The sequence below is a fragment of the Macaca nemestrina genome, chromosome 17, assembly GCF_043159975.1.
Source record: "Macaca nemestrina isolate mMacNem1 chromosome 17, mMacNem.hap1, whole genome shotgun sequence".
NCBI lineage: Eukaryota > Metazoa > Chordata > Mammalia > Primates > Cercopithecidae > Macaca > Macaca nemestrina.
In genome coordinates, this window is record NC_092141.1 from 82,384,431 (window position 1) to 82,408,345 (window position 23,915).

Below are 23,915 nucleotides of genomic sequence, written 5' to 3' on the forward strand. Positions count from 1 at the left end.
TGTTTATTATTATTTTAGAGACAGGGTCTTGCTCTATCGTTCAGGCTGGAGTACAGTGGAGTGATCATGGCTCACTGCAGCCTCGACCTCTAGGGCTCAAGCAATCCTCCTGCCTCAGCCTCCTGAGTAGCTGGGACTACAAGTGTGTACCACCATGCCTGGATAATTTTATCTTTAATAGAAATGAGGTCTTGCTATGTTGCCTAGGCTGGTCTGGAGCTCCCAAAGTGTTGGGATTATAGGTGTGAGCCACTGTGCCCAGAGCAGACCTGAGTATTTCTAAAGCAGCTCAGGTAGTTCCAACATGAGCTAAGGCTGAGTTGGGTGGGTCTCAGAATCTCCTGAGACTTGGCAAACTCACAAAAGTGTTCACCACTCTCCTTCCCTCCCAGGCATCCCCCAGGGCACAGAAAGGCCCTGCTTCAACCCATCTGGCTCTCTGAGTACCTGATTCACTCTGATTCACTCTCTTGGTTTGCAGATTCTGCTGCACAATTGTTTGAGAATGCGGGCCTACAAGTTCATTTTCCAAAGCCCTAGTCTTGATTCTCTTTCCAGCCACGCTGGCCCCTTGGTGGCTTCACCTGGCCTAATGGTTTGACCACAGTCTTCCTGCAAATGACACTTGTGCCTTCTGCCCTGATCGCTGAGATCCAATTTCCAACAGTCTATTGGGCATTTCTCCAAGGAGAGCCCTCCGTCACCTCCTTGCCAAGCTCTCCTTGCATCCTAAGTTCTGTTAAAATCTCCCTTCGGCTGGGCATGGTGGCTCGCGCCTGTAATCCCAGCACTTTGGGAGGCTGAGGCAGGCAGATCATGAGGTCAGGAGTTCGAGACAACCCTGGCCAACATGGTGAAACCCCGTCTCTACTAATAATACAAAAAGTAGCCGAGCGTGGTGGCACATGCCTGTAATCCCAGCTACTCGGGAGGCTGAGGTAGGAGAATCCCTTGAACCCGGGAGGCGGAGGTTGCAGTGAGCAGTGAGCCGAGATCTGGCCATTGCACTCCAGCCTGGTGCAACAAGAGCGAAATTCCATCTCAGAGAAAACAAAAATTAAAGCAAAAAAACTCCCCTCATGCCCTGCAAACCCAATTACCTAAGCTCAAACCTCTGGAGACTTTGGTGGTGCTTTCCTTTCCTGCCCCCGCCAAGCCTTTCGACTCCTCCTCTGGGACATTACTGTAATTTACCAAGGGCCTTCTGGTTCCTCCAGCCTTGTCAATGGGCTGGCCCTTACTCCAGCTGCACAGACCCTGGGCATGCCTCCCACCTCCAGATTCCCTCCTGTCCATCTTACACACTGTTCTTGATTAGTTTTTCTTGGAGCCTCTGGGAACTCCTCACTGCCCTGGGAAAGTCTAAATTCCCTGGCCTTGACTCAAGGTTCTTCCCTAATCTGACCCCAGACAACCTTTCTTGCCTTCATGCCCATACCATGTCCTGCCACCTCCCACCCCACAGCCTGTATTTTGGCTAGGCCACTGCCTGGAATGCCACCAGAGCAAGCCAAGAGTCACCAAGGCACCATGATTCTACAGTATCCTGGAAGGATGTAGTCAATTAAGTGTTTCAAAAGATCAAATCTGCTGTTGGCTTCCTTGTTCTACACTTGGTAGGCAGTGTATGTAATGGTAATGGCTTTGGAGTTTTTATACCTGACTTCAAATCCTAGTTCTGTTGTTCTGTTACTCATTAGCCACGATGCTGGGTAAATTTCTTTTTCTTTCTTTTTTTTTTTTTTCTGTAGAGACAGTCTCGCTATGTTGCCCAGGCTGGTCATGAACTCCTGGCGTAAAACTCTCACCTCAGTCTCCCAAAGCTTTGGGATTACAGGCATAAGCCACTGTGCCCAGCCAGGGCAAAACTTTTGACTTCATCAAGCCTTAATTTCCTCTTCTATAAAATGGAGTTAAGAAGGGCTCCCTCCTCATAGGTTGTGTTATTTCATGAGATGATATGTGTATGTCAGGCTGTGTCTCTCCAAGGATGGCTGCATCAATATTGCTACTATTCACATGCTCTTTTTACAAGTGATGGACATTCCTCTCTCTGACAGATGGGGCGTAGGTCCCTTCCCCTTGAATCTAGGGAGCCTGTGACTATTTGACCAGTAGAATGTGCAGGAAGTGATGCCGTGTGACTTTTAAGACTAGGTCATTGAAAGGATACAGCTGCCACCTGGCTCTCACTCTTCATACTCGCCCTTAGAATCCAGCCACCATGTTGTGAGGAAGCTCAATCTAGCTGAAGCAGACGTGGGAGCAGCCCACATAGAGAGGAACTGAGGTCCCCAGATGACAGCCAGCATCAACGCTGGACATGTGAACAAACAGGTGTGCCCTGAGAGGACTTCAGCCCCAGCCTTCAGCCCCAGACCGAGCCCCAGCTGAGGCCTCAGTCATCCCAGCATACAGTCAAGCTGCCCTTGCTATTCTCTGTCCAGATTCTAGAGTCACAGGATCTGTGAACATGATAAATGATTGCAGTATACCTTTATGTTTTGGGGTAATTTGTTACATAGCCATAGAAACTAGAAGAGTAGAGAAAAATGTTAAAAAATTGTATCTAATATTTGTAGTGTTAAAATATTGGAAGCCTACACATTTTTCACAGTTTAGTTTAAACATCACCTCCTCAATGAGGTTTACCCAAAACCATTCAAATAGAATTCAAAAACAGAGCGGTTGAGCACTTACCCTACCCCGAACTTCTTTCTAGGTAGATTTCCCATGCATTATCTCATTTAATCCTTACAATAACATGACAAGCTCAATTTAAACAAATATACATTTTTAGTTTTTATTAATTTCCATTACTTGGCTCTGTCTATAAAAAAATTACATCAATGAATCACATTGATTTCAGTTCTTAAAATAATTTTATCTACTTAAAAAACTTTTCACAGAACTCAGAAGATGTATTTGAACAATTTAAAGCAATTTTATGGTAATAGTGTTTCTTTCTCCTCTCTAGTTTTATTAGCTCCATTTTGCCAGTGAGGAAATGAAGGCTCATGGAGATCGAGTGGCTTATGCAGCTGTGAGCACTGAGGGCCAGGCCCAGTCCATGTTCACCCTGGCCCTCCCCATGTTGTCCCTCCCTGCCTCCTTCCTGAGTTGCATCCTGCATTGCAATCCTGCATACACATTCTTTATCTCTTTCTATACATGCTAGGCCTTGAGAGGCAGTCACATTCAGAAGCAAATCCCGACAAGACATCTGGGCCTGTGCCCTGCACACAGTACTTTCTAAATTCACTCAATGCCGGCATTCACCACTTCCCTATGGATCCCCTACTGTGGGCCAGGTAGGCTCTGGGGTAGGCACTGAAGAAAGACCTAATGCCTGCCCTCTTGGAGCTTCCAGTCTGGTCAGGGAGAAAGTAATAAGTGAATCAACCCACAAGCAAACGTTTGGTGATGTCTATGACAACTGTTGAAAAGGATGGAATGAGGTTCTTCATGAGAGGAATAGCAGGAGGAACTACTTTAGACTGGGAGATAGGCAAGGCTTTTGTTAAGCTGAGTAGGTATTCCCTAGGGGTGTACATGGGAATGAGAGGGGAAGTGTGTGATGGCTCAGAGGTAGGAGAGGAGGGATTCACAGAGGAAATAAAAGAAGGCCAGTGGGGCAGTGCCATGGATTTGTTCAGTGGATGGATGGATGTTTGGATGGATGGATGGAGGGGTAGAAGGTTGTATGGGTGAATGGGTGAATGGAGGAAAGAATGGAAGAATAGACGGAGGGATGGGTGGATGAATGGAGGAAGGGCAGAGGAACGGATGGTTGTATGTACATTTGTATAGTAGTATGGCTATTGTATGTATATATGCTTACATGTGTGTCTGTATATTTGGATGGTGGGATGGATGGTGTGTTTGCATGTATGCATGTACGTTTATATGGTGGGATGGATGGTTGTATGTAGCTATGTTTGTATGTACATGTTTGTATGATGGGATGGATGGTTGTATGTTTACATATATGCATGTATTATTGGTGGGATGGTTACATATGCATGCATGTTTACATGCATGCATGCACATGCTGTGGGATAATGGTTGCATGTGTGTTTGTATGTATGCATGCATATTTGTATGTGATAGATGGTTGCTTATGTGCATATTTACATGAATGTGGGCATGTATGGTGGGATGGATGGTTTATACATGATTGCATGCATGCATGTTTGGTGGGATGTATAGTTGTATGTATGTTTACATATATGTGTACATGTATAGTGGGATGGTTATGTATGTACAAGTGTCTATGGTGGGAGAGATGGTTGTATGTATGTACATTTACATGTATGTATGTTTGTACGGTGGGATGCATGGTTGTGTGTTTATGTGCATGTGTGCATATGCAGTGGAATGTATGTATGCATGTACATATGTTTTATGGTGGAATAGATGGTTGTATGCATGTATGTTTACATGTATGAATATATTTATGGTGGGATGTCCATATATGGATGCATTTGGTGGGATGGTTTATATATATGCATGTTTACACATATGCATGCATGCTTACATGTATGATGCATGTGTGGTGGGATGGTTTTATATGTTTGTATGCATGCATGTTTGTATGGTGAGATGGGTGGTTGTGTGTATGCATGTTTACATATATATGCCTATATCATGGGACAAATGTATGTACATGTTTGCATGCATGCATGTATGTATGTGTGGTGGAAGGATGGTTGTATGTATGCATGTACATAAGTTTGTATGGTGAGGTGGATGGAAGCAGGCAGGGCACAGCTGGCCTTGGTCCAGGTTCTGCAGTTGCACCTTTCCTCCACCTCTCCACTCCAACATCTTCCCACCTCACTGTGGTTCTCAGACTCCACGGCCCCCACAGTCTTTCCATTGTAGTTTGTCCAATGTGCTTCTTGGATCTGCCCAGGGAGCTCCTTGTTGAGCAGGCCATGGGTGAACGTATCCATACATACATATGTGTGTGTGTATGCCCCACCCACACAGCCGTGTATGCACTGAACCACAGCAGCAAGAGGCTGCTAAGAGGGGGTCGGTTCAGCCAGACAGTGCAGGGGTGCAGGCTAGAGGCAAGAAGGGAGGGTGGAGACAATGATGGTGATGACGGAGGCTGAGGCCCCAGGATCCCCTGGGAAAACTCATTCACACTAAGGCAAAAACAGTTAAGGGCTTGCCACACTGACTCCCCGAGGTACCTGCTTGCTAATGTGCCGTGTTATGCCCTGCAGGGCTGATCCAACATTCTCAAGAAATTCCCCCAAGAGCAAAGAAGTGCAGGCCTGGGGCACAGTAGAAGGTGCTAAAAATTATTCTGATGTCTTTGTCATATCTTAAAAGGCCTTGTAAAGTGTGCATTCCACTTCAGAATATATTTCCTGCTTTTATGTGTTTATTTTAAAAACATTTTAAAATCATGAAATATGTCATGCATACAAAAGAGCAAATATAATTATATGTATAGTTTAAAGAAGAATAAAATAAACACTCCTACACCTACCTCCCAGCTGAAGGCCTAGAACACTAACAATACCTTTCCCCTACCCCGGATCTCCTCCGCTCCCCCACACCAGGTGATTTTTCTCCTGAATATTGAGGCCATGCAGCTTTGCTTTCCTTTCATGTTTCCTTTCCTAGTGCAACCTTAAACAATTTGTGGTCAGTGTAGTCTGTTTTTAAACATTTTACACCTGGGATTATTCTGTATGTAGTCTTCTGTGATTTGCACTTTTGTGCAACATTTTTTCTGGAGGGGCTCCATCCTGGTCCTTGCCCTTCATTGAGTCATTTTCATGGCTGGATGGAATTCCATGGATCACACTTGGTTTGCTTTTGGTGCTTTGCTTGTCCTGCCAAAAGCAGTCTCACAAAGGCTAAGAGAATCTCTAAGCTCTGCACCTAGAAATGGAATTGTGGGTTGTGGCGTTATACACACATTCATTTTACTAACAACGTTTGCATAAACTCCAATTGGTATCAATTTACCAACTTGACACCAGCAGCCATGTGAGTTTCCACCAACACTTGGCGTTGTTAGACTCTGGTTTCTGCCAACCTGGTGGGCACGGAATGGTACTTTGTTGTGGTTTCATGTGTTGTTTATCATGGAAACAAAGCTGCTCACTTCAGATCACTTCATGCCTCTGCCCCCAGTCACCCATGACTTCTCTCTCATTCTGAGTAGCATCGTGATACGGTTTGGATTTGTGTCCCCACCCAAATCTCACCTTGAATTGTAATAATCCCCATGTGTCAAGGGTAGGACCAGGCAGAGATAATTGGACCATGGGAGTGGTTCCCCCATACCGTTCTCGTGATAGTGAGTTCTCACGAGATCTGATGATGAGTGGAAATTCCCCTGCATAAGCCCTCTTGCCTGCCGCTATGTAAGACGTGACGTTGCTCCTCATTCACCATGATGACGAGGCCTCTCTAGACATATGGAACTGTGAGTCAATTAAACCTCTTTCCTTATAAATTACCTAGTCTTGGGCATGTCTTTATTAGCAGCTTGAGAGCAGACTAATACACATCCAAAGCACTGACCACAGCTTAGAATGCTGGGATCTGTCCCCAAGGTGTCACCTTCCAGCCTTACTGTCTTCCACTTTCTGCTTCCCCACTCCACTTCAACTACCTGGCCTCAGACATCCACATCTGCCTCAGGGCCTTTGCACCTGCTGTTCTGACCTGGAATGATCTCCTCCTCTGTCTGCATGGTTCATGCCCCACAACCTTCCTTTGAGACTCTAGTCCATGTCACCCTCTCCCAATGGCCATCGTCTACCATCATATCAAATAAGACCCACGTCCCATCCTCTGAACCTCTCGCCCAGCTTCATCTCTCCTTAGAACACTTTAGTTTTTGTCATGGACCTTATCTATAACCTATATATTATATATTCACCTTGTAACTTTTGTTTCTCTTGCTACTTTCTTCGAGAGATGTGTGTCTTGGGTTTGTCTCTCATTATGTCCCCACTGCCTGGAACAGTGCTTGGCATATGGGGGTGTGCAGCAATGATAATTGTCTCCTGAGTGATTTGAATACTCAGGTAACATGAGTGCTCCAGAAAGACATGATGATGTTATCAGGAACTGTCACCTGGCCCCTAAGCATCCTGCATTCAACACCCACACTTCAGATTGAAAATGAAGAGAAACAGGCATACGGGTGGCATTTTAGGATTACCCCTAGCCCACGTGACAGCAGGCTTGTTCCCCTCCAATTGTCTTTTGCAGGAGTGGCTGCCAAGCCGCCTGGTAGGAAGGAAGCTGGCCAGCCTCCCAGGATGGGGCAGGCGCTCTGCCCTGCTGTGGGTGGGTGCGTGCGTGGGTTTGGTGCTGGAGTGGATGGTTTCAAGTCTGAGCCCCACAGATGAGGGCTGGGGAAAGGGATCAGGAGGTCTCGCCCAGGTGAGAAGAACACAGAGATGCCCTCAGGACCCGGATGTGGTGAAACGCTGGCTCAAGGGCCTCTGTCGCCTCTGGAAGGCTCTCCCAACCCTCTCAATCATTCATCCCACATGCTGAATGCAGGAAATTTATGGTGACTAAAAAATACAAAGAAGAGACTCCGGGTGGGGACAGGAAGGGGCTGGGGAGGGGGGAAGATGTTTTATTGACTTCCCCTTAATTGCTGTAATTAAAAACATGTAAAGAATCCTTTTTTAACGACTTTGCCATTATCATTAGTTGTTAGCACAGCTGCCTTATTAATTTCTCATTAGAACCCAATTCACAGTCCTCTTTGGGAAGGGGGCTGGGTGCCAGAGGTCGTCCAGCCTGGCTCCATGATCTGGCTCCGTGATCGGAGAACTGGCTGCTTAGGGCCCCAGGAGAAGTCCTTGTCACCCCAGGAGGCATGAACAGCCAAGGAGGGAGGGGCATTTGGGAGAAGTGACCATACCCCGCCCCCTCTCAGAACTGTGTGCCATCTGCGTGTGTGTAAGGAGACAGACGGATAGGCAGACAGGCAGCTGCAGCAGGCCTGAAGCGCAGAATCCCGGGAGGGCCTCAGGACTGGGGTAGGGAGATGGGACTAAAGTGCTGAGGGTGAAAGATTTAAGGAGGCACCCACTCTTGGGGTCATGCAAGTATGGGGTGAGCACTTGAGAATGAGCACCTCCTTAAATTGGGCACCCTCAGGGCCTGGTTTGCCCCAGCCTAGTCCAGCCCTGGAGAGCAGGGGTAGAGAGGGTGGCTAGGCGTGTATCTACTTAGGTAGACAGATTCAAGAAGGTTGTTTCTTCCAGGACACCTTTCCCGTCTGACCTAAAGTCTATTTCTCCCTGAGTGCCGTCCAGTCTGGGAACCCATCGCAATGGTTTGTGTGCGTTGATTCGTTAATCCTTTCAACCACTCACGTAAGTAGGTACTCATAGTGGCATCCTTTTTTACACAATGAAAACCAACGGCACAGAGAAGTAACTTGCCTAAGGTCACTTGTGGGAGGTGAGTCGGGATTTAAACCCAGGGCTCACAGCTGGGGCCATGGCTACACCCTGCCAGGCAGAAGATGGTAGAGGGTGGAACTGCCAGCTGTGGAATGGGAACTGTGGGGTATTCTGCAACCTCTCTGAGCCCCAGTTTGCCCCTCTTTTGTTCCTCAAACGATTTGCCTTCTAACCTCTCAGACCTGTCTTGGGAGCCCACAGAAGAAAGACATTTACACAATGGCACAGCAGGATGGGTTGTTCTAGAAGCTCCGAGGAAGCCCCCTTAGGCTCTGTATCAGGATGGGGCAGCTCTGGGCTTCTTTGGGGGACAATTCTCTCCAGGCTGGGCCCCATGGTCATGACCCTGAAGGTCACTTTAACCTTATTAACATCAGAACTGAAATGGATCTCATTTTACAGATAGGAAAACTGAGGCCCAGAGAGCGGAAGGGAGGTGCCCAAAGTTCCAAGCTCGTCAGTGCCTTGGTTGGGGCTAGAATCCACGCTTTCGGACCTCCATCCCCACGACATGCCGTTATTTCAGGCACAAGGGCCGTGCCCAGCACACAGAAGAACCCTGGAGCTCTGTGTAGGTACTTTGCATCTACTCACCCTGCCGAGAGCAAGGAAAACGATGTGGCTGGTAAAGCCTACCCCACTCTACCCACTGGCGTTAGACATTCACCCTAGGTGGGAGACCGCGTGCGTTTGCAGAGCCATTTGGACATGGATTATTACAGCCCAGGGCTGTCCCTGATTCTGTCTGAACTCTGACCCCAGCAGCTCACCCTCACCCTCCTCCCACACACCCAATTTTGATTTTTCTCTTCTTGTCCTCAAGCAGCTGAGTGGGGGGCTGTTTTGGAATCAACCAGTCATGGGTTCAAATCCAGGTTTTTCCTAACTGTGTGACGTAGACAAGGTGTGTCACCCGGCTGAGCCTCGGTTTCCTCATCTGCAACATGGAGATGGGGACTTGTACTCCGCAGACTGGGACGAGAACCACTGTGCCCTTCCCAGCACAGTGACCCTCAGGACGAGCACTGTTGTGAGTGAGAATGGTTTTGCCAAGTGCTGTGTTTCCCTAGGCCCAGAATCCCAGGGAAGTGGGGCTAGGACAGAGGAGTCTTCAGCTTCTACAGCTAGAGAGGGCGGCCCCTCTGGGATGAGGCCAGTGTGTCCAGCAAGGGCCTGCATGGGGGACATGTGCTTCTCTCCTTCCCGTCCTGGCTGGGTGAAACCTTCCTCAGCTCGTCAGGAACTGCGTTCCTCTCAAGGGCCAGAAGGACTTTCTAGGGCTTCTATAACTTCCCGGCTTTAGGGCCCAAAGGGCTGTGGACTGTGGTTCCCACTTTACAACATTATGGAGGAAACAGCTTCACACCTGCAAAGCCGTGTGCAGTGGCAGAAGCAGCTTCCCAACGCTGGTTTCAGGGAGCTGCAGCTGGTGGACAGCGGGAGGTTAACCTGCGTCTCTCCCTCTGCTCCCCGTTCAGCCACTCCAAGGTGTCCCATTCCTGTGCCAGGAACCTTACCCACATGTGCACAGCTTGGCAGCACAGCATGGCCCTGGTGGAACTCAGTGACATTCACGGTCTTAACCATGTCTGGGGGCACCTGGAGCTCTGGGGCTTTGAGGGGGCTGCCGGAACAGGGCAGGAATCCCACTGAGGTAGTGGAGGGGGCAGAGCCTGGCTGGCAGGATGGCACCAGGGAAGGTGCTGCATTTTGCTGGGACAGCATTTGCTGAAGGCTATTCTGCTCTGTGGCGGCTTCTCTACTTCCTTAAAGTGATAATATAGATTATTAACTGCAGCAGTCGCTCCCACTGACTCAGGGTGCACCGTGTGGGAGCTGGCTAGGCGCTTTGGCACATATGAGCTCAATAAATCCTTCCAATGAGCCTAGGAGGTTGATATTAGTAATACATTTTATGGATGAAGAACCTGAGCTGGGGTGAGGCTCAGAGAGGTCCAGCCACTTCCCTGGGGTCACACAGCAATCCAGGACAGAGCAAGGATGTGAATGTGATCTGTCTGACTCCAAAGTCCACCCTTTTTATTTATTTTATTTTATTTATTTATTTTTGAGATGGAGTCTCATTCTGCCACCCAGGCTGGAGTGCAGTGGTACAATCTCAGTTCACTGCAACCTCTACCTCCCAGGTTCAAGCAATTCTCCTGCCTCAGCCTCCTAAGTAACTGGGACTACAGGCACATGCCAGCATACCCAGCTAATTTTTTGTTTTTTTGTTTTTGTTTTTTGGTATTTTTAGTAGAAACGGGGTTTCACCATGTTAGCCAGGATGGTCTCAATCTCCTGACCTTGTGATTTGCCTGCCTCGGCCTCCCAAAGTCCTAGGATTACAGGCGTGAGCCACTGTGCCTGGCCTTATTTTTATTTTTTATTTTTGAAATGGAGTCTCCCTCTTTCACCCAGGCTGGAGTGCAGTGGTGTGATCTTGGCTCACGGCAACCTCTCCCTTCTGGGTTCATGCGATTCTCCCGCTTCAGCCTCCTGAGTAGCCGGGATTACAGGCACACGCCACCATGCCCGGCTAATTTTTGTATTCTTAGTAGAGACGGGGTTTCGCCATTTTGGCCAGGCTGGTCTCAAACTCCTGACCTTGTGATTCGCCTGCCTTGGCCTCCCAAAGTGCCGGGATTACAGGTGTGAGCCACCGCACCTGGCCAGTCCACTCTTTTTATTAAGCCAAACTGCCTGTCATGGTGATGAGCCTCCAGCCTGCCAACACTGTAAGGCACTACCTGCAAAGCCCTTTCACTGTCGCCCTGGAGCTCAGCAACTCCCTGGATCTCAGAAGCTCCCTCTTGAGTGAGGTCCCCATATGTCACTGCCACTGAGGGTCATCACTGCCAGCATCACCCAGTGTGGTCCAGGGCCCTTTGAACCTGCAGTGTGGGGAAGGGGAAGCTCAGGGTACCCCCATCCCCAGGGTCTGTGCCTGGGCAGAAGTGTCAGGCAGGTGTCAGGGTGTCAGGCAGCACAAGTCCCCTTCCATCTGCTTCTCATGGCCTGGAAGTGCCCAGAGGGCAGGGCCCAGGTCTGTCTGAGCCCTTCTCTGCAGCACTCACGAAATGCCAGGACCTTTGCCTGTGATCAGTGCTCCCTGCTTGCTCACCCTGCAGATGGGCCTGGTCACACCCGTCTCCCAGTGTGAAGGCAGAAGGACACCTGTGGGTCCAGGGGAAGGGACCACACATGTGTCTGGCCTGGTGTGGAGGGAGTTCCCCCCACACTGGGTTTGTGCGTATGTGGGAAGGAGTTTGCGTAAGGAGGGGGGTCAAGGAGCTGAGTCTGGGCTCAGGGATTCCTATCACAGCCAAGGAAAGAAGCATTTCAGCCACAGAAACCCTGACCTCCCTTCCTTTCTCTCTTTGATTGGCAGAGCCAACCCCGGGGAGGCTGTGTCATTTCATCTCAGGGGCTCTCAACTCCAGAACGTTTCTACTGTCTCCTATGAGCCAAGGGCTTGGAACTTACCGCCTACCCCCACCCCACGGCCTGGACTAAATGGCATCCTGGATGGCATCTGCAACTGTGAGCGCACACACACGCACAGGTTCTGGCCCACACACAGGTAAACAAAGAGGCAGGTTACTCCAGACACGCACATCTGCACAGATAACCAATACGTGTACGTGCACACACTTGCACATACTCGAATGCACACACATGGATACATGCAATGCAAGGGTATACATTTGCACCCACTCACACTCATGCTTACAACACACATGTTCTCTCAAATACACAGGTGAGAGGCAGACTGGCAACAGAAACATATACCCAAGCACCCATGCATGCATGCAAACACACACACACACACAAATATCCTTGTGCACACACCTGCACATATACACACTCATTCTTTCCCAGACACATGTGAACAAAAAGGCCAACCAACCCGGACACAGACATTTGCACAATACCCATGCATACACATTGGCACACACTCATGCACACACACATGCAGTCTCTGGAGCCTCAGCCACAGCTTCTCCCTGCCCCCTGGACTCTCAGCACTGACTAAGCGAAGCTCCCAGAGAGCCCTCCAGCCGGCTGACAGCTGCCTGAGATCCGTCACTTTAATTCAGGGCTTTTTCTGCTCCTTGGAGTAAGCTGAGTTGCCGTTAGTGCTGATTTATGGGGACAATCCATCCTCCACTTTTGATTACGGTTGTTTTCCGTAATTATCATAAACACTCTTTGCCTCACTTGAGATTTTCTTTTAGATTTCTCTCCTGCACTTCTCTTTAAGTAGCAAGCTCTCTCCTGTGCTAATTTAGAAGCATGCCCCCATGTGCTCCAGATGAGAGGGTACCTTAAAAAAAATTCAGGCCTCTCTAAGGATTGCCACCCTCTCATGTCCCACAGTACCAATTCTCCTCCTAGGAAAACACAGAATGAAACAGCCCATAATGAGCCTCATTTCTAGAAGACAGCAGATATTTGAGGAAGCGGGGACAGGGCTGGGAAGGGGACACTGGGTCCTGGGGGAAGAGTGTTGGTTGGTGCTCTAGGACCCTGGCCCCTGAGATGCCCTGGGGTTCTTCTGAAGCTGTCTTCCCTTCCTTATCGGAGGGAGATCCTCTAGAATTGGCGGCACTGGGGAGAAGGCCATTATGCACAAAGGCTTGGTGAGGGCCTCCTACTTCACTCTCTGCCCCCCAGCCTTTCTGTGAACCCTGATTCATTCCTCACTCTCCCCTTCCTCTTGGAGTTTCAGCACTCACCATGAGGCACCTCCCAGCACCCCTGGAAGATCACAGGGACTCCCAGGCTGTTATCGCGTCAGGATTGAGCAAGTTGGAGGATGGAAAATAAAAGTCATACTGGGCATGGTGGCTCACACCTGTAATCCCAGCACTTTGGGAGGCTGAGGTGGGCAGATCACTTGAGGTCAGGAGTTGGAGACCAGCCTGGCCAACATGGTGAAATCCTATCTACCAAAAATACAAAAAATTAGCTGACTGTGGTGGCACATGCCTGTAATCCCAGCTACTTGGGAGGCTGAAGCAGGAGAATCGCTTGAACGTGGAAGCGGAGGTTGCAGTGAGCCAAGATTGCACCACTGCACTCCAGTCTGGATGACAGAGCGAGACTCCATCTCGAAACAAAAACAAAAACAAAACAAAAGTCATGGAGGCCCTGGGAAGTCTGCTGAGAAGAGGGTTGTAGCTGGAGAGGCTCAGAGTGGCCATTCTGAAGATGCCCCTTCCCAGGTGTGAGGTGGACGACAGAGGAGACACTTGAAGCAGGTGCAAGGCCCTTTTTTGAAACACAAATCAGCTGGTACCATTTAAAGGACACAGACGCAGCCACCCTTGTCTAAAATGAATGAAAAGCACCAGGGAGCTCTTGGCTCTCAGGACATGTTGTGGGGTCACCAGGGTCAGCAGATTTGCATGATACTTACAGTTGCATGACCTTGGAGAGGGCCTGCTACCTCTCTGGGCCTTGGTTCTACCAACCGTAAAATGAGGTCGCTGGCTGGAAGGGGCACTGTGGGCACTCTGGGTATTGATGACCATGATGGGATCTGGCTCTGCCCAGGATGTGGCTGGTGGGTGCCACCCTGGCAGCACAGCTCCCCCCTGCCCCCGGGTCCCCATTGTACTCACAGGCCACCTGGACCTCGGTTTGCCGCTGCAGCAGGGCGCCCATTCGGTTCCGCACGATGCAACGGTAGAAGCCAGCGTGGGTGCGGTCCAGGCTGGTGATCATGTATCTACGGACAGATGAGACAGCCAGTGAGCAAGTCAGGCAGCTGCAGGGGTACAGAGGTCAGACTGGGCTCAGAGGTCAGAGGTTGCCAGGTCACACTCTTTTGGAATAAGAGTACCAGGGAACTCTTGACTCTCTGGCCATGTCATAGGATCACACAAAGGTCTTTATCAATAAATAGGAGCGTTCCTCCTAAAGCCAATGAGGCCTTTACTCAGTCGCCTGGGAATTAGCCTGCACTTCTCCAAGCACAGAAGGTGCTGCACCCAAATCCTTGACCCTGATCCTAGGGCTGTGTCAGCTCTATTGGAAGCAGCTTCTCTCCCTCACCTGTGACTCACATGACTGACAAAGGTGGGGTATTTTTTTTTTTTTTTTTTTTTTTGTCCTTGCACAGGACTGTGCTATAAATATTAGTTGAAATGGATGGAGGTGACAGAGACAGGGAAATTTACATGTTTTCCCAAATGCTCAGTATCATTCCTTCCTTAAAATTACAGACAGCCCCTGATATGGTTTGGCTCTGTGTCCCCACCCAAATCTCATCTTGTAGCTTCCATAATTCCCAAGTGTTGTGGGAGGAACCCGGTGTGAGATAATTGAATCATGGGAGTGGGTCTTTCCATGTTGTTCTCCTGATAGTGAATAAGTCTCATGATCTGATGGTTTTATGAGGGGGAGCTTCCCCGCACAAGTCCTCTCTCTTTGCCTGCTGCCATCCATGTAAGATGTGACTTGCTCCTCCTTGCCTTCTGCCATGATTGTAAGGGCTCCCCAGCCACATGGAACTGTGAGTCCATTAAACTCTTTCTTTTGTAAATTGCCCAGTCTCAGGTATGTCTTTATCAGCAGCATGAAAACGGACTAATAATATAGCTCCACTGCTGCTTTTGGGCTGGCAGGGTTGGGCAGAGCCTTCTGAACAAGACAGGCCAGTGTTCTGTGGGCTCTGGGGACAGGATGTGGGACTCCAGGCTGGCCCCTTGAAAGCCCGCTCCAGAAACACTTGTTACCCACAGAGCAGCAGACTCTGGCACTGGCGGGCAGGCAGTTGGGAGCAGATGTATGTGCACTCACCTGGCTGAGAGGCAAGGAGGAGGCAGGTCAGTGAGAGGAGCTTCTGACAGTGGGACAGGAGTGCATGGAGGGGACTGGGGACCAGGGGCTAGTTCCCCTGGTTCACCCTTGTTGGTCACCTTTACCATCCCTAGGCAATGGTCTCACAGGACCCTCAGAGGAAGAAGGAATGTCCTAGGATGTCTCTCCCCAATTCGTGGGTATTCTAGGGTTTGCCCAGCTGACGTGGTGGACAAGTTCCTTGACGCTTGCCTCTAGGGTATCTCTAGGTGTGCCAACCCTGGGATGCAGCAGCCTTATTCCCAGGAGAGGCCAGTTTTGTTTTATTAATAGATGAGATCTGGCTAGGGCCTGTCATCATCATCATCTTCCCAAGAATGAAACAACCACCACCCCTTCCGGAGCACCATCTCTCCATCAGACACTGTATTAAGTACTTATCATACATTTCTTCATTTCACACAGCAGTTCCCAGCCTATTGAATATCATGAACCAGTGACACTTAAAAAAGTGAGACCAACATGAGACGGTGAGCTTCTTGCTTTGCCAAGATTATTAAAACAAACCAACCAGAAGGCAAACAGAGAAATAATCAGGCAACAACAACAAAAACATTTAAAAAGGGATAATATTAAAAAGTGCCAGGAAGAGAAAAATCAACAGAAATGGTTAGCATTTAGTTTAAAAAGGACATTTCTGAGATGACAAAAACCCCTCATCTCAGCATAAAGTCATTTAAAAAACTTTTTTCCTCCTTTATATTAAAAAAAGCTTTTTAAAAAAAGAGATGGGGGTTTTCTATGTTTCTCAGGCTGATCTTGAATTCCTGGGCTCAAGTGAGCCTCCCCCCTCTGCCTCCCAAAGTGCTAGGATTACAAGCGTGAGCTACCGCACCCAGCCAATTTTTAACAGATTTTTAAACTTAAATTTTACACAAAGCCCACTACCCTAGCCTGACTTTTATGAGGGCAGTTGCAAACTGTCATCGGTCAGCATGTGAGAGCCTATGACTTAATCTCCACACTAACCCTAATAGCACCTTCCTTCTAGAGGTGGAGAAGTTGAGGCTCAGAAATACCTTGTCAGTAACCTGTAAGTTTCACACACTGTAAGAGGCAAAGTCCCACGGAGCCTTTCAGACTCCAAGCCTGGCTGTGAAGCTGAGGTCACATCCCAAGGGCCCCACCCTCCATCCTGGGTCCGTGCAGGCCTGACTCACAACTGGCCGTGTGCCAAGTTCGCTCCGGCTCTGCAGCATTTTCCAGAACCTTCTGGCTGTCCAAGCCCCTTATCTCTGCCACCGGCTGCAGCTCTTATCTGTCTCTTGCTACTGTGCGCCGCGTGATGGCGGGGAGACAACAGTGCCCAAGCTCTGGCAAATCTCTCTTCCTCCTTTCACCTCATTTTCAAATCCACCCTCAGCCCTCTCTCCTGCTTGCTTCCCATCTCTCCTGAGGTGAGGGGAGGCCACTGTGGGGGAACCGTCTGGGTCTCTAAAGTGATGGGGTGACCCTAGAGGGGAGATGGAAGAAGAGATGGGCTGGAGAAGCTCTCTGCCTTTGGAAATGGAATCAGATGTTATTAAAAAGCACCAGAGAGAGGAAGAGAAAAAGAAATGGCTGATAAACTCATGAAAAGATGCTTGACTTCCTTCATAGTGAAAGAAATTCAAATCAAGACGACAAGACCATGTTTGCCTAACAGATTGTCCAAGATTTTCAGGTGTGGTCAAACCCAGGGTTGGCAGGAGTGGGGAGGAGGGGAAGGTATACCCACAGGACTGTTGGTGGTACTGCAAATTGGCCCAGCCTTTGGGAAAAAGTCTATGAAAATTAGAATATGCCAGGTCTTTGACTCACAGGTTGTGCTCCTGGGAGCTGGCCTTTTATTTATTTATTTCTATTTTTTTGAGACAAAGTCTCACTCTTTTGCCCAGGCTGAAGTGCAGTGGCATGATCTTGGCTCACTGCAGCCTCCACCGACCAGCTTCAAGCAATTCTCCTGCCTCAGCCTCCCTAGTAGCTGGGATTATAGGCACCTGCCACCACACCTGGCTAATTTTTGTATTTTTAGTAGAGATGGGGTTTTACCATGTTGGCCAGGCTGGTCTCGAACTCCTGACCTCAGGTGATCCACCCACCTCCGCCTCTCAAAGTGTTGGGATTACAGGCGTGAGCCACCACTCCCAGCCCGGGGAGCTGGCCTTTTAGATGCACTAGCAACTATGTGACAAAAAAAATATGTGCAAGGATGTTCACTGTAGCATTTGCTTGCCATTGCAGAGACAAACAAACAAAAGCTGGAAGCAAACTAAATGTCCATCAAAATGGAATTGGATCAATAAATGATGCGGCAGCCACAGAATGAACACATGTATGAGAGGAGGTAGGAAGGTGTCCAAGACATACAGAGGATGGAAAGAAAGAGCTGGGGAGGAGGGGAAGGTTTGTGAATAAAAGCACGTGATAGCAAGATGCTAAACAATCTCATAGTTGACTGTTAGGGACAAGAATGATAATATATTCTTATCAGTTGCTGTTCATTATACAGGCTACCAAACCCTTAATGTTTGACATCATACACACTGGTCTAATAAAAATCCCTGCACTTTGGGAGGCGGAGATGGGCAGATCACTTGGAGTTCAAGACCAGCATGGCCAGCATGGCGAAACCCCGTTTCTACTAAATATACAAAAATTAGCCAGGTGTGGTGGTGAACGCCTGTAGTCCCAGCTATTTGGGATGTTGAGGCAGGAGAATCGCTTGAACCCAGGAGGCGGAGGTTGCAGTGAGCTGAGATTGCACCACTGCACTCCAGCCTGGGCGACAACTACTCCATCTGAAAATAATAACAATAATAAGAATAATTTAAGTTTGCTGCAAAAATGCAAGAGAAAGTATAGAAAAGTGTGACGACATGATGCTATTTGCTATAAGGCCATTTGGGTAAATTGAAATAGTATATATATATATATATATTTATTTCTGAGTATGTGTGTATACCAATACACAAGCACAAACACACACACTTATAACTACACAAACACACTGGGATAGGCATAAAATTTTTTCAAGATGGATACTCCAGAATGTGTTCTCTCTCTTTTGGGAGAGTTATCCGGGAAGGGGGGGGGGAATCTTCTATTTTTTGATTTTATGTCTTTCTATGCCATCAGACTTTTCTTTATCGTATGCATATATTGCTTTTATTTTAAAAATAAAATAAAAAGATGCACGTTGTGCACATAATTTAAGCATACATTATAAAAAAGGCGCCAGGGGCTCATTGGATCTGGATTTGTTTGCTGATGTCAGTGAAGCGTGGTGAAATTTAAACTTTAATAAAAGCCTATTTCTTTTTTATTTTATTATTTTTATTTTTTAGAGACAGGGTCTCATTTTGTCACCCAGGCTGCAGTGCAATGGCGAGATCCTAGCTCACTGTAACTTCAAACTCGTGGGCTTAAGCGATCCTACTGCCTCAGCCTTTCAAGTATCAAGGACTATGTCTATTTGCTTCAGCCAGGAATCCCCAGGTCCCAGTTACGGCCTAATTAGGGCCACAAGGAAGGCCCATGGGCTGCTGGCCCCTCCCCTCCCCCAGGCTGCTCTCTGTCCCCCTCTGCAGTTGAGGGCAGGTACTCCCTGCCCCAGCAGTGCGGGTGCAGCCTCTCTCCCACTCCTCCGCCTCCGTCTCTTTGGGCTGTCTCTTTAGTGCTCCCTGCCTGGGAGACCTATTTCTGGCTTGTAGGCAACATTATTTAAAGTAACAGTTCCGCCCACTGCCTTTCCTACCAGGGAAACCCACTTCACTCCACCCAAATTGCAGCTCTCGTCTCCCTGCCTCCCAGGTGGGTGGAAGAGGCATTTGGCCAGCTTCTCGGTTTGCGAGTCCAGCGCACTGTAAGCATCTCCGATAATGACAGTAACAGCACTCATTATCCCCATCGCGTTCCCTCCTGGGCCACCAAGACACACTCAGCCCGCAGCTCTGCCTGCCCCACTCACCCGTAGCTGCCAACCCAGCAAGAAACTGGCTGAGTCCAGCCCCATCCAGGTCACCCGGGGGGCGGGGGATGAATGAAATGGCTCCTGGAGGAGCAGCAGGGCCGGAGCTGAAGGGTCCACACCCGGTCCACTCAAAAGTGCAGCGTTGGAGAAGGCACCAGGATTTCCACATCAGGGGGACTTACACTTGACTTTCACTTCTGTTCTTTCTTAGATGTATGGCCCAGGCAAGTTATGGGACCTTGCAAGCCTCAGTTTCCCTATCTGTAAAATGGGAATAATGATGGCCAACTTTGATGTGAGCATCCAGAGAGGCCGTGGATACAAATGCCTGCACAAATGCTTGCCAAGTGAGGGGGTAAATGTAAGAGCCATTGGCGGGGAGGCTCAGAGAGGAGGATTAAGAGGGTGAGGCAGGGTCTTCCCCCTAGTGTGGGGATCCTCTAGGGACTTCAGCCAAGCACTAGGGGAGCATGGAGTCCCCTGCCGGGCACATTCCTCGGCTTCTGACCCCCAACCTCCCAGTCACCTCCATGTGCCTCCTTGAGGTGGAAGAGCAGGAATCTGTCTCCTCCAGGGATGAGGAACAGTGACTGTGGCTGGGGGACCTGCAACCTCACTTTCTATTCAACGAGGAAGAGCTGCAGGGGTGTGGCCTCTGGGAGCTAGTGCACACCTGGATTCACCCAGCCCTAGGTCCTTTCAAAGGACCGCTCTTTATTTACTTATTATAGGAAATATATTCACAATTCAAAATTCAAAGAAAAGAAAAAGCACACAGCAAAACAGCTCTCCCACCCTTGTCCCCCAGCTGCCCTGTCATCCTGATCCCCAACACACACAGGTAGGAAATGACTGTCATTAGTTTCCTATCTTTTCAGAACTTTTTTATGCAAATGCAAGCAAATACGCATTTAGAATCCCTCCCCATTATAAACAGGAGACATGGCTCCTGTACGCACTGTTCTGCTCCTTGCTTTGTGCAAGTGACAATGTATCAAAAATCCTGCCATAGCTGTGCATGGAGCTTCCTCGGGCTTTTTGACAGCTGCAGAGTATTGAGGAATCTTCTGGGTGGAGGAAGATTTGCTTTCTCCCAGTTCAGTGGTCAAAAGGAGCAGGCGGTGGAGAGAGCACCTCAGGGGCTGGGCTTGGGGCTGGGGGCAGAAAGAGGGCAGTGAAGGAAGATACGCCAAGAATCCACACCCGTTCTCCTCATCCCCATCACAGACTGTCCTGATTTTAATCTGGCAGGACCCTGTGGCTCAGTCCACTCTTCGAAGATGAAGAGATGAGCTCAGGGTGGAGGGTGCAAGACAATAGTGGGAGGAAGAACCAGGACAGATAATTGGATTTTTAGAGACAAGAGAGGAGCAGGGGGGAAGATAACTGCCTAACAAATGTGGCATCTTCTCCAGCACACGAGGAAACACACGATGCCCTTTTTGGTTCGAGTCCTTGAGTGTCACAGTTGATATTTAAAATGATTCTTACTCGTATTAAATAAGATATTTCAATTTCACGAAGCTGTCAGGAGCTGATGCGGACACCAGAAATAATAGGCACACTCTCCTTGTATTGTCCTCGTTAATAAATCAGACGCCTGGAGATGCACACGGTGATGCTCCCGTGGAGGAAGGGGGTGTGTGTGAGTGCACATGTGCACACTTGTGCACATACATGGAGCACACTTATGCATACCCACCCACGGTACAATGCACATTCATGCATGCCGTGCTACGCACACACATGCAAACTCATGCAATCCACCTCCCTGCAAACTCATACATGACTGTGCACACACATGTTCAGACAACGCCTCCTCTCCTCAAGTGAACTGTGCTCAGGTAGAGAAGGCAGGTGGGTCACCATGTCCACAGGGGGTCAGGGGACCCTGTGTGCCTCCTGCCTGCAGGTGTCACCCCAGATGTCTGAGGCCAACACAAGTTCCAGGGACAGCAGTGAGCCACGGAGCTTGAGAACCCAGATATCCTTCCCTCTCCCCATGGACTTTTGGGCAGCAGGCAGGACAGGCAGCAAGTGCTGAGCGTGTGCATGTCCGTGTGTGTGTGTGTGTGTGTGTGTGTTTGGTGTGTGTCCTCAGACACCTGTGAGCACACACTGGGCCTGTCCCTGCAGCAGGAAGACTTAGGTAGTACTCGAGGACCTGGCCACTGGACTGTGGCCTTCTAAAAAAGGACTGACTCTATGTTTGTGGGTTTGCTTTAGCAAAGTTTCTTCAGGAAATCAGGCAAAACTCTGTCCAGGGTGATCAAAAGGGCAAATGACATGTACCAGGTAATAAATAAGAACAATATACCCTTATACAATTAACCTAATAACTATTATTATTATAATAAATGTCACTGTTCTAAGGACTTTATATTTTTTAATCACCTTGCTGTAATTTTATTTTATTTTTTAAGGTTTTATTTTTATTTATTTATTTTTGAGACAGAGTCTTGCTGCGTCGCCCAGGCTGGAGTGCAATGGCGCAATCTTGGCTCACTGCAACCTCCGTCTCCTGGGTTCAAGCGATTCTCCTGCCTCAGCCTCCCAAGTAGCTGGGATTATAGGCACCTGCCACCATGCCTGGCTAATTTTTAGTATTTTTAGTAAAGACAGGGTTTTTCCATGTTGGCCAGGCTGATCTTGAATTCCTGACCTCAGGTGATCCAGCTCCCTTGGCCTTCCAAAGGGCTGGGATTACAAGCTTGAGCCACTGTACCTGACCTAAGTTTTATTTATCATCACCCAGGTATTAAGCCTAGTACCCAATAGTTATTTTTTTTCTGCTCCTCTCCCTCTAGGACTTTAACGTATCCCCTCATCTGATCCTCACAATACTGCAGAGGCAGTGCTACTATAAACCTCGGTTCACAGATGAGAAAAATGGGGCCCAGAGAGATAAAGTAACTTACCCCAGGCCACACAGCTAAGTACTTAGAATGCTAGGACAGTCTAGCACATTGACAGCATGAACCTCAAGGGGATATGTATCCGATGGCTTGGGGTCTCTCATTCCTGGGGTATGAAGAGGGCAGTTTGGCTGTCTACCGCCTCCTGCTTCACTCAGAGGCAGAGGTATTTCCGGGCAGGGCCTAAACTTTGATCTGGGCCATGTTTATCAAAAATTGTTGCTAAGTGCTGGCCAGTCTAGTACACTGGAGGCCCAGGAAGAAGGAGCTGGATGGCTTGGGCAGCCCCTTTAGTGGGTCTTTTGACTGTGGAAGGAGAGGCTCAGGCATGGAAGGGGTTGAGGCAAACAGAGCTCAACTGTTTGGTATGATCAAGTGGCTGTAATGTTGAATTTCCCTTCTGGTAGCCGCCCTAAGGATCTGCTGGGGGTGAGTGGGGGTGAAAATGAGAGAGAGAGAGAGAGAGAGAGAGAGAGAGAGAGAGAGAGTGCGAGAGTGAGTCAGAGAGACAGAGAGATCTAGGGAGAAAGAGAGAGACAGGGAGGCTGAGATGGAGAGACACACACACAGAGAAACAGAGTCAGAGAAAGAGACAAAGAGAGACAGGGGACAGAGACAGAGAGGTAACACCCTCTCACCGTGTAGGACTCGGCCAGAGGCCGGGTAGTGGCAGCAGGCTGGCTGCGGAGGGTGATGTCAGCTGCACCCCGCGGTGAGGACTGGCAGGACACCTCAGGAACAGCAATGTCTGTTTTTCTATTTTAAGCGGTTTCCGTCCTGTGCTGTAATTCCCCTCCCACATCTTCGGTGAGAGTCGGTGACAGGCACAGCGTGTTCTGTGGATGGTGCTTGGTGAAGGATGCTGTGCTCTTGGCTGGGGGGCTAGGGGGCTGCCGTTTGAAGGGGAGGCAGTGGCCTCAGGAGGGGAAGGGTTGGGGGAAGATCCAGAATCGGTTCTGGAACAGGCACTGAGAGAGGACAGGCAAGTCCAGGCGAGCTGAGCATGGGGTTCCAGAATCCTTGGAAGGCAGGGGAGGGTCCTGGACTTGTGCCCTCCCAGAGGACAGACACTGGGATAGGGAAGGATTCTGTGTCCCTCGGAGGAGGGCAGACTCGGGCACAGTGTGTTCCCCCTGCCTTCTAGGGAACCACAGGGTGGAGGGGGGTACGCGCAGCGGACAGAACAGGGAGGAAACTCTGACTCTGACATGACAGTTAATTTTAGGTGTCAACTTGACTGGGCTGAGGAACGCCTGCCCAGACAGCTGGTAAAGGATGGTCTGGGTGTGTCTGTGAGGGTGTTTCTAGAAGAGATCAGTATTTGGATCAGCAGATGGAGTAAAGAAGAGCGAGACAGGGAGACAGAGACAGAGAAAGAGAGAGACAAAAAGACAGGGGACAGAGACAGAGCGATGAAAACCGTCTCCCGTCGCAGGACGTAGCTGGAGCCCTCACCATCGCGGGAGGGAGCCATCCAATCCACTGAGGGCTTGGATGGCACAAAAAGGCGGAGGAAGGTGGAATGTGCTGTCTTGGGAGGAGACGCCCATCTTCTCCTGCCCTTGGACGTGGGTCTCCTGGTTCCTGGCCTTCAGACTCTAGGATTTACACCCATGGGCTCTTGGTTTCCAGGTCTTTGGGCCCAGACTGAATTACAGCACAGGCTTTCTTGGGTCTCCGGCTTGCAGGCGGCAGTTCGTGTTCTTGGCCGGCCTCCACAAC

General features: G+C 49.2%; 1 protein-coding gene across 3 annotated transcripts in view; it reads right to left on the minus strand.

The window, feature by feature from the left end:
- Positions 1 to 23,915, minus strand: part of LOC105469102 (sidekick cell adhesion molecule 2) — a 309,641-nt gene that overhangs the window by 124,354 nt on the left and 161,372 nt on the right. For all 3 annotated transcript variants that reach the window (XM_071083534.1, XM_011719697.3, XM_011719696.3), the window contains exon 3: positions 14,087 to 14,193. In XM_071083534.1, the coding sequence (XP_070939635.1) occupies positions 14,087 to 14,193 (107 nt within the window). The remainder of the gene's footprint in view (positions 1 to 14,086; positions 14,194 to 23,915) is intronic.